The sequence below is a fragment of the Egretta garzetta genome, unplaced genomic scaffold, assembly GCF_000687185.1.
Source record: "Egretta garzetta isolate BGI_Z169 unplaced genomic scaffold, ASM68718v1 scaffold321, whole genome shotgun sequence".
In the NCBI taxonomy this organism is placed as follows: Eukaryota; Metazoa; Chordata; class Aves; order Pelecaniformes; family Ardeidae; genus Egretta; species Egretta garzetta.
The window spans coordinates 614870-625886 of NW_009258756.1; the positions used below are offsets into that span (position 1 = coordinate 614870).

Below are 11017 nucleotides of genomic sequence, written 5' to 3' on the forward strand. Positions count from 1 at the left end.
AGGTCCCCTCTCAGTCTTCTCTTCTTCAGGCTGAACAAGCCCAACTCTCTCAGCCTTTCCTCATAGGGGAGATGCTCCAGTCCCTTTATCATCTTAGTTGCTCTCCTCTGGACTCTTTCTAGGAGTTCCTCATCTTTCTTGAACTGGGGAGCCCAGAGCTGAGCCGTGAATGCGCTGCAGCCCGGGGCCGTACCCTGCTGCACAGTCCCTCGAAAGCACCAACAGGCTGGGCTTGGGCAACTTTACCAGTTTATACACCCTGGAGATGGCACGTACGTCAGGGTAGCGGCCTGGTGTTTCCAGCCTGCTTTGGCACTCTGACTCTGTAGAACGGGGATATCTGCAGCTCATTGGAGCAGCCAGGGCTACCAGGAAGGAAAACCCTGGACAAACAAGAGGACTTTGAAAATTCCCACATGGACCTGGGGACTCTGGGGAGTGAGATTTCCACAGCAGTATTACTTCAGGAATGGGAGCAGCAATGGGCCCCCAGCTTTCAGAGAGCTTTGGAAGGAAAAACGAACTTCAAGTACTCCCGTGTGACTCAGTGGAGTTAATGGCAGTGGCGCATTTTATCTCACCTTTGGTCTTCCCTTAAATTAAGCTTTTACAAAGGGAAAAGAAACCCTAAAGAAGATGTTTAGTTTACATTAGCCTCTAGAAAAAAATGTCCTGTGGTAAAGGATAGTTGTGTACTGAGCAGATGGTGCAGAGGGGAGGCTGTGTCCTTGGAGGGGCTGGCAGAGGTTGGGCACGTCAGCGAGAAGTAGTGAGCAAAGCTGAGCTTGCCTTAGGACAGGCTGACCCCACGAGGTTCCTCCCAAACCCCCTTCCTCTGCTGTTAGACTTACTGCTCCGAACACCACTTTGGTCTTCTTTGGAGAAGACCAGCTTGCAGCTGCAGCCAACTCATCTTGGAGGTGATACAGGACACAAGGAGTGTGTCCTGAGGTTAAGGGGGTTAACCACCCTGGCAAGAAATTATTGATTGATCCTAACTCAAATATTGAGGATGCTGTAAATGACTTTTCATTCTGCCCACTCATAAAAGAAAAAAAGCAGTGTTGCTATGTTGAGCTGTTGGTAGGTAAGAGTAGAAAAATAAAAGGAAATATCTCTCACATACAGCCTTTTGGTCTAGCCCAAGGCAATGAAAGGGTAGAATCAATTATTGTAGTATAGAAAGCAAGAAGAAAAAAAACCTGACTAGTACATATAGTTTGACAAGTTAACAAGGAGCACAATAAAATATTATGCTGACAGACTGAGAATTCATCAGCGGGGCTAGGAGTAATGCCCGTCATCCTCTACTCCTGTGCACAGCGCTGTGTGAACAGCTAGGCGAATTACACAGCAGACTCTTTCTGAAGTGTGAGCTATTGCCAGAGGCAAACGCAGAACCTGATGAAATGCTTTTATAGGGTGATTTTAGCTCCTGAGTGGCAGCCCCACTTCCATTGGAGAAGTGTGGAAGTAGAGTAGTCAGTTAGTAAGACAGCTTTGATGTAAGGTGGTTTACATTGCTTTTAGCAGCTCAGCCCGGACTAAGTCAGAACTACTAGATTGCCATGACAGGCTTGGATCTTAAAGAAAAGCAAAACTAATAACAGCAAGCCTGGCTTCCAAGATGCTTAGGGGGACATTATCAGCAAGCTTTGCAAGGAATCACAGTAACCGATCCTGTTCTGGTGTCCTTAGCGCCTGCTCCTCACGCAGCAGAATGTTGTTTTGCCTTTGCAGTAGAATTTGAAAGAAATCCCATTACGGCCCTTCCAAATTTACCTGGAGAAGACAAAGTAGGGAGCAATGTACCTGTCACCAGCTCCTGAGACGTTGACTATCTCCTCCCTGCTGATGTGGATGGCGGGGTAGTGGGTGGCACAGAGGCTGGCAGCAGCAGTCTGCGGGGGGAGAGAAGGGAAGTTAGGGGGAATTGCCCAAGCTGATAAGGCCTGATGTGGCTGATGCCATCCAGACCTCCAGGGATGTCAAAAAAAGAAAAAGGGAAAAAAAGAAAAAGGCAATAATCTTATTTCACACTTTGAAAGAGATTAGCGATTTAAATGAAGCTTCCTGAAAATGAAGCTTGCACTCATGAATATTCATGGTAAGCACATTAAAAACTAGCTGACTATAAACACTGCTGCTAGGACCCAGCAGTATAGGGACAGACAACTTGATTTTCTTTCAGAGCTGTGTATTCCATCCCCCAGACACGTACGTTTGCCAACAGTGATGCCACATTTCCCAGGACTACTGCCATGCCACCAGGAATAGCAATGGTGCTATATGGTCCCGGAAAGAAGCAACTGAGAGCTCGGAGGTTGTTTTCCGTGCCCATACCTGCTCGTGAGCTCCTGGACGAAGCGAGATGCTCCCTCCCAGGCTCTTGCCACACAGGAGGACACCATGAGCACCAAGGGTCACCACCACACAGCGCAGGTGGGCCAGCAAAGGACGGGCCAGGGCCATTGCAGTCTGTACGACATCCTCCAACCTGGATGGCAGCTCTTCAGAGAGTGGGGAGGAAAAACTGTGGTATAACTTTAAAAGGTCCTCAGCTGGCCTTTTTATGGGCTGGCAGCCTATTTATGAGCACCACTGCTACTATTTATGAGCACTACTGTTTAAGAGCACTTCTGAAATGTGGTTGATATACATTTTTTTCTTTAAATCGTGGCAAGTATGGAATTTTCCAGCATTAGCCTTCCATACCGTACCTCTATCCTGTCCTGAGGAAACCACCCCTCATGGGACTAAATATGTGTCTGTAGAGATCAAAAAACTGTCATGAAGCATGGCTTCCTTCTCTTAATGCTGTTGGATTTCCACCTGTGCGTGGTGGTGTATTTTATTTCTGCAAAGGGTGGTGCTGTTGGGACAGGTGCCCTCAGAGCATTACGCTTCAGAGACATGCTTACAAGCCAGAGATTGTTCCTGTTTAGCTAATGAAGTGAGGCAAATGGGAGCTCTAGTTTTGGACAAGGAGCCATCCCAGGCCTACTGTGCTCTTTGACAGATTGTCAGTCCGGCCAGGGCCGTACAAGCCACGCAGAGATGGCTGTAAAGTGGAAGACACCAAGAGTGCTTATCAATCCCCACTGTGTTATAACCCAATTTGCTTGAAATGGGGGCTGGAGCAGAAAATGCTCTTCTCCAGGATCTAGGTTATCTAAAAGTGTGACTGACCCTTCTGAGTATTCAATACCTGCTGGCAGAGGGTTCCCGAGGGTCCGATTTATTGCTCTTAGCTCTTGCAGGTTGGGGGAAATGTACGTGAGCACTTTCCAGCTGTCTGAGAGGAATGGCTTAGAGGCCTTGTTCTCATCTGTTGGCTCATAGCACACTTCAAAACAACATTGCAATTGGTTAGTTAATTAATTAATTACTGGTTCGCCTCCATGTCAGAGCCGGATGCAGTGTAGAAGGCTTAGTGTGATCTGCACAGCTGAGGTTATACATGTAATCTATGAGAAACTTAAACACTATTTCCCCTGTGCCTGGGACAAGGTCTCCCAAGGTTTCCTTTCTGGTGCTCAGCAATGACGCCATTGCTTCTGGCTCTGGAGTGATATAACCAGACTTCAGGTTTGTTACTCCCGTTATCTGGTTTTGGAGCCTCTGCCAGGTTTTAAGAACATTGTCTCCTTCTTCAGGATTTGCTTTTAAAAATGAAGGCGTAACTCCAAAGGTTTAGGAAGCCTTGTGAAGGGTACCCAGCATACCAGGGGAGGGTGGTGTGTATTTTATGGGAAGTGGGAGAGAAATCCTCTCAAAAGATGTTTTAGCACTTATTCTGAGAAGCAAACTGTATTGCTGCTCCAACTGGCAGAAGCACACACATCTGTGCTTGCCTCGAGATTAAAGGCAAAGAAAGCAGCTTTCCCTGCCTTTCCAGCAGTGCCCAAGGGCTATAGCACCTACACTACGGGAGACGTGATTTAGCTGCAGAATGAGAAGAACTCGGAGAAAGCAGAAATTGTCTCATCCCTTGGAAATAGAGCAGAAGTGTACAGAAAGGAGCGCCAAATAACACAGCCTGTCAGACAATAACTGGGTATCTCCTGCAAGCAGCAGTGGAGGGCTCTCGGGGCGTGCGGAGGATCTTGGCACACACGCTGTTAGGAGCTACAGGGCCAGGGCTGGGCGAGTTCTCCTTACCTGCTAGCCGATGCTCTCTAGCTAGTCGGCAGACATACTGAATAGTGGAGAGAGGCACATTTCCATCAATGCAAACTAGCGGGGCCTGGCACAGGTTCTCCTTGAACTGGGACACCTAGTGAAAATCCAGGACACAGAGTAGAGACACCTTGAGTCACTGCAGGGGGACAAAATGATTGCTATTCAGACTTGGGATGTAGGATTTTCATTAGTATTGCAGCCCTTAGGTGCAGGCATAAGCCTAAAAGAGTGCTTCCCTAAGGAAAATGGATTTTTCCATTTGTCTCATCTCCTCCCCTTCTTCTTCTTCCCTTGCTCCCTGCCATCAAGAGCTGGACTCAACTGGGAGGGCCCCTCCATCAGAGGAAGGTGGTTGCTGGTCCTCACTAGACTGCTTTGGTACCCGTGGGTCAGTCAGAGACCTACAGGGAAAGGGAATGCTGCTATTTAATGTTGCTGTAGGGTTTCCTGGGCTATGCCTGGCTTGACTATGCCTTTGCTCGCTGCGCATGTCCTTTAGATGTCCCCTGTGCACAACACCTCCTGAGACAGGTTGTACACCACAGAGCTTTACTCCTGGGTCCTACTGAAACACGTAGGGATGGGGACAGTGGAGCAGTAGAGTGGGGAGCTGCCGCTCCCTCCTTTGGCACTCTGAGGCTGCTCAACCACTGCCTGAACGCCAGACCAGTGCTATAAGCACTCATGTGGGATGCCTCCCATGTCTCTGCTAATCCCGGTGGAAAGAAGGGCTGCCAGAATGCACTTTGCAGCAGAAGACTGGTTCAGAGTTTCCACTGGCCGCAACTGTTTTGTAAAGCTCAGGAGAATTAATCTGTCATGTAATGGTTTTCTGTGCCAAGGCTTGGGGTGGGGATGGGAGTGGGAGCAATGACCATATTTTTCCCTAGGAAGTCTCCACCTCATGGGTATCCCACTGGTAAGTAAATTGCACTTAACCGCCATGTCACTGTCAGTCACGAAGCACAGGCGTTTGCCCTGTCGACAAAAGAACAAGTAGGGAAGGAGGGTGCAGTGATGGGGCTTTCACTCAATCAGTCCTTAATCACCGCTTCCATTAGCCCTGCGTTTTGAAGGTTTGGATCTGCTGAGCAGCAGTGCCTGTTAATACCACTCAGCGTGTAGCAACAACAGGGATGGTGGGGAGGGGATGGAACAGGAAAACTTGCTTTAACCAGTGTTCTGTCCACTTTATTTTGTTTTTCCCTAAAGGGGGAAATACCATTTCAGCAGGTGGACTGGATTTATTGCTGCCTTTAAGGTGCCAAAAATGATAGGTTAGCTGGAACTAGTTAATAAAGATGATTCTGGCCTACATGTCATGGGCTGATAATAGTGGTGATACTGTATGGAGCAGAAACAGGTAGAAGCTCCAGCTGGGTCAGCAGCAACAGGGGGGTCTGGTAGCTTGCCATGCTGCTATCTCAGTGGCCAATGTGAGGGGGGTTAACTTTAGGATTTCCCATGTTCCTGCTGCACGCCTGCTCCCTCCTGGTACAGCTTCACCAGTTGCCTTCTGCCACACATCCGTGCTCCTTCTCATAAGAAAAAACTTACAAATCAGATGGTATGCTTACATATTGCTCTGTTATCTGGTGGTGGATGTCCATATCTCCCAAGCCGACGCTGAGCTCCCCAGCACTGGTGATCACAGCACAGTAAGTGGCTGTGCTCTTCCCCTCCAGCTGAAGGACAGCACTCATGTCCTAGAACAGGGAGGACAGTCATAAATGGAGCATGTTTCTCCTCTATGTCACGCTCAGCTCATTCTCTCTCTGTGTCCATCTGATCGGTAGCAGTGGGCACAGCTTGCTGTTCTCCCTTCAACCTCCCTTTCTCCTCGAGATAAGCAACTCTTCAGAGGTATCTTGGTCTAAACAGTCCTGGCAGATGGCTAGTTTTTAATATTTGCAATGAAACAGATGCCACAGGTTAAAGAAATCATGTAGTAAATGAGAGGGACAGGTCTCTGCCATGCAGTTCCATAGGTTGTGTCTCTGTCGCAAGGGAAGGGTCATCTGCAAGAGTGGCTGCAGCACTGCTTGCTTCAGCCATCCATTCATCCATTCCCGTAGCTCATGTGACACTTTGATGGCCTGGTGATGTGCTGGGCATGTCTTGGTGGCAAACCCCAGCTAGCGGTTTTGTCAGCCACCTCACTGACTGCACAGCTTGATTTTGAGGGTAGCCTTGGAGGCATTTTTACAGTAGCGTCGCAGACATAGCTATGAGGTGTCCTTCCTCTGTGGGTCTTTTGAATGATCTGCTTAGAGAATTCAGGGTGGTTTTTTTGGAATATACATATGGACAAAGAAATGCATCCCCCCCCAGCAGTTCACAGGGAAGTTGGAGGTTTCAAGGAAAGGGGCCTCTCCAACACTGGCGGTAATGTGTTTTGCTACAGGCAAGGATCGCTTGGCAGCTGGCCAGCTGGTCCACCTTCCCTTAGGAGACCGCTCACTCTGATGGCACAAACTGTGCTGTACTGGGTGAAGGACAGAGTATAGACCTGCCACTGTGAAGCCTTCATAAACAAAAAACAAGTTCATGTTCTTATTGCTTTATTTACTGAGTTGCTCAGGTAGCCAGAACTAAGGCCCCATGTGCTCTACTTGGATACCAGGGCCCTGAGGGCACTACTAAGCCTTAATGGCCCTGACCAGCCTCACCTGGGGTCTCCAACCACACCCCTGGCTCATCTTCAGCCCTGCTTCTTCACCGTGGAGGTGCCTGATGCCCTTGGTTAGGGTTGCTTTCCTGGCTTTCTTTGCTCTCTGGCTGAGGGTGGTGATGCTCTGCCTTGCTGCCCCCAGTGAGGTCCTACTGCTCCTGGCTCCCTGACCTCGGGGGACAAGCTGCTGCTGAAGCCAGGTATTCCTCTGTTGCGCAGTTAGAGAGGGGTGTACGCACCCGTGTGGAGGGCCCTACTCCCCTGACCCTGGGAGGTGTCCAGCCTGTGCTCTCAGTTCTGGGTTTTCTCTAACTTATGCTTTACTCAAACCAGGCTGATTTTGGCATTGCTTTGTCTATCCTCAGGGTCAGGCTTTGCATATTTCTGGTTGTGCTTAGGCCTTCCTAGAAGTTTTTATAGTTCCTCCTGATTTACCTCTCTTTCTCCTTCAAGCACCGCTCCCTGGAGCTGAATTCAGACCCCATGGTTCAGACTCCAAATGGTACATAAGTCTATCCTGGGGGTTGGCTCCTTGCCTTCTAATTGTCTGTAACTAAAGGAGCATTGAATTATTCCTACTCTTAGCCTGATGGAACGTGGCTCTTATGTCTGCCAGGGTTGAGAAGACTTGTTCCTCTATGTAATGCCTTCGCTTCCATGCTTCTGAGGTGCCATTACTGTGCAACGTACCATGTGGTGACAGTAGTGCAGGATGGACTCTGAATGTTCATCTATCCCCACGGCTGATAAAAGGAGAGGATTCTGGCCAAGACGGCTTAAGCAGTCTAAAAGCAAATGGAAACAAAAGATGTTAATAAATCCATCAGAGTATGGTGAACACAGTGACAGACTGTGCAGGATGAGTGTCTGTACGAAAGCCCTCTCCTGGAAAACTCAATGCCCACCAATCCTGGTCTAGAAGGATGTTCAAGATGAAACTCAGCCACAGCTGCTGCAAATTGAGCTGCTGTGATTAAGTGGGGTTATCTATGTCTGCCTGCTGCACTGGCATTCTGAATTCTCTGGATTTTCTTGAACATCTGGGAGTAGAGGAAAAAAGAAAGGGGAAGAAAATTCTGGACTTCCTTGGCATCATCTCCTTTGCCATCACAGGCATGTGGGCTTCCCCACATTGCTTCTGTGCATGGTCTTTCCTGCTGCTGGCCTTCCCACACTGCTGTTCCCAACACACTATTTTACTGGAACCACTGAATCTGAATGGATTCACGGGAAACCCTTCCTCCTCTCCCTACAAGTTACCACAAATTATACCTCAGTGGGTAGCATTTCCCTGTCCCCCCACCCCACCCCCCGCCTCAAGCTTTCCCATTTGTGATCTGAATGGTAGCAGATTTATGTTAGGATGATTTGGGAAGGGTAAAAAACGTGGGAATAATCCTAAAATCTTTTCATAATCTGCCTCTGCTAATTTCAATACCTGAACACTGGTCTGCTGCTGCTGCTGCTTGTGGTGGAGCACCAAGTACAGTGCAATCCCTTCCTGTTGCCAAAAACTGTAGCCCTTTCTCTTCTACAGTAATTCCTGCACCTCGCTTCCTCTTGTCTGTGGTGCATGGATCTTCACTTTTGAGTAAGCTTATTCCTTTCAAATTCTTGCTCAAGACATACTTCTATTGTGACTATAACCTGGCATTAATTCAACACTGAAGGCCAAGCTGTTCACCAGTCTTTGGAGATCACTGATGCTTATTCAACTTTGATTTGGGGTCACTGTGCTATATACTAGTTGACTTCATATTTACGGACTTTTTTTTTCCTGACCCCAACTCCCTCCCCTCTTATTTCTTTGAATGGTCCCTGCCTTTTTCCAGGCAGTCTGCCCACTGGTATATTGCCTAACGTGTCCCAGATCTTAACAGCATTCAAGAGCTCCTGCTGTTGCAGGAATACCAAAGGACAAATCACAGCTGGCATGCACCCACAGGCAAATCCAAGCTCTAGGCACCTGCCAAGTTTCTTCCAACGCCGCCAAAGGTTCGTCTCACTCTTCCAGCATTTGTTTGCCCACCGTCCTGGAAGAAGGAATTGTTAATTGGCAAAACTGGGAGGGCTGCTTGGCCTAGGTGCCATGTCTCCATTAACATGTGAAGTTGATGCTGCTGAAACATAGGTCAGCAATTTGAGGGGGCAGAAGCCATCTAGATACCAGATTGAGAGCAATGGAAGCTTCCACAGCCCATCTACACACTGCAACCTTGATGGCAAAGGCCCACTTCCTGGGAGGGCAGATCTGTTTGGTCTGCCCATGCATTGCTATTGGGTTCTTATTTGCTAGGACCTCTTAGAACAATGCTAACGAGTGTTTCAGTCGATACAAGCAGCCCTCTGAACTGACCTGCTCACATTGATGCTGGGATTCCAGAGCTGCTGACCCAGACCTGATGGGCTCTGCAGCTGCCTTCCAGGCTTTTTAAAAATTTATTTATTTCTCTTTGAAGGTAAAATTAGATTTATCGCCTTTGCCCGTGTTGCCTCTGTACTTTACTTGTAGAAGGATCTGTTTCAGTGTCTGAATACTTTTTCACTCGCTCTTCTCTTCCCAAACATTTCCCTCATCAAAAATATCCTTCTTTTCCACCTGTGTAGTTATAAACTTTTCTCTCGCTTCTGCCTTCCATTGCTCTGTCCATCTGTCGGTCTGTCACCAACAGCCAAATTGTCAGAACACAGGCAGTCCCTCACCCATCTCCTCTTCCTTCTAATTCTCCTGCCAGAAGAATTACATCAGTAAATACTCAGATCTCTTTGGGCTTCATCTGGCTATGAAATGGTTTTAAAGGTCTTGCTTCATAAAATCCCAAAACATATTTTCCATTTCTGCAGAGAGTTTGCCACTGGCAGTCATAATGATCTTCACAGTTCTGGACAATTTGGCGCTTTCGAGAGCGTGTTGAGCATTTGGGTGGCAACCACCGAAGCATGAGCATGCCTGTACACAACAACTCCTGGCCCAGATTCTCTGTGCCATGTTAGCCCAGGTGCATCAGAATAACCCTGCACATACATATTTTTCTTGCTTGTGAACACCGCTATCTCTCCTAAACAAGTAATGCCATCTCACAGTAAGAAATATTCTGCCTCCAACCCATCACTGTTCTTGGGCATTCTCAAAACTCCTACTGAGGGTCCCCAAAGACCCTTCTTCCCCCATCCAAAGCTGTACATCTGTCCTTTCCACACAATGCTTTTTTCCACACCCAGCCCTGTGACTGTAAGAGGCTGCTCTCCCATCTAAATATGCTCTCTTGTTACTCTCTTCTGACCTCCAGGCTGGTTTTGTTTGCCCTGACTCTCCCCAGTTCTGCAGTCTGTAAGACTTGGTGCTAATTCTTGGTATCTTTCTGTCTGGTAGTTCTCCAAGCCCTGAACTACTCGGACCACCTGAGCAGAACTGCCTGTATATAAGCAACCTATGGCCTCTGTCCATCTTTCCACTATTTGTCACTCCTCATTAACCCAAACGCCTCTCCATTACATTTGCTCATGCTCCCTGGGAATTGCCACTGGTACTGCCAGGGATGAGCTTATTTCCATCTGCAACTGCCTCCTGTTGAGTGTTGCAGATTTCAAAAGTGTTGAGCCTTGGCTGTTTTAAACTCTGAAGCTCACTATACATAACAGAGGCAGCCAAGGGAAAAAACAAACAAAAAAAAGTACTCCAAAGTAAAAAGCAAGGATGCTTGTCTAGGCAAGTCAAACAACATGGCTTTGAACACTGACCCCTATTGCAGTCTTACTAGGAGCGGCTGAGGGAATTGGGGTTGTTTAGTCTGGAGAAGAGGAGGCTGAGGGGAGACCTTATTGCCTTCTACAACTGCCTGAAAGGAGGCTGTAGCGAGGTGAGGGTTGGCCTCTTCTCCCTGGTAATGAATGATAGGACAAGGGGAAATGGTCTGAAGTTGTGCCAGAGCAGGTTTAGGTTGGACATGAGGAAAAATTTCTTCACAGAAAGGGTTGTCAGGCTCTGGAATGGGCTGCCCAGGGGCGGTCAAGTCCCCATCCCTGGAGGCATTTAAGACGGGTAGATGAGATGCTTAGGACATGGTTTAGTGGTGGGATGGCAGGGTTAGGTTAATGGTTAGACTTGATGATCTTAAAGGTCTTTTCCAACATAAACAATTCTATGATTCTATTCTATGATTC

General features: G+C 47.9%; 1 protein-coding gene across 2 annotated transcripts in view; it reads right to left on the reverse strand.

Moving 5' to 3' along the window:
* The window catches only part of LOC104135563 (pseudouridine-metabolizing bifunctional protein C1861.05), a 22106-nt gene that overhangs the window by 2903 nt on the left and 8186 nt on the right, over positions 1–11017 (reverse strand). For both annotated transcript variants that reach the window (XM_035888974.1, XM_035888973.1), the window contains 7 exons: positions 8820–8886; positions 7544–7638; positions 5760–5888; positions 4162–4276; positions 3209–3346; positions 2344–2510; positions 1813–1901 (listed from right to left, as the gene is read on the reverse strand). In XM_035888974.1, coding sequence (XP_035744867.1) covers positions 1813–1901; positions 2344–2510; positions 3209–3346; positions 4162–4276; positions 5760–5888; positions 7544–7638; positions 8820–8886 — 800 coding nt within the window. The remainder of the gene's footprint in view (positions 1–1812; positions 1902–2343; positions 2511–3208; positions 3347–4161; positions 4277–5759; positions 5889–7543; positions 7639–8819; positions 8887–11017) is intronic.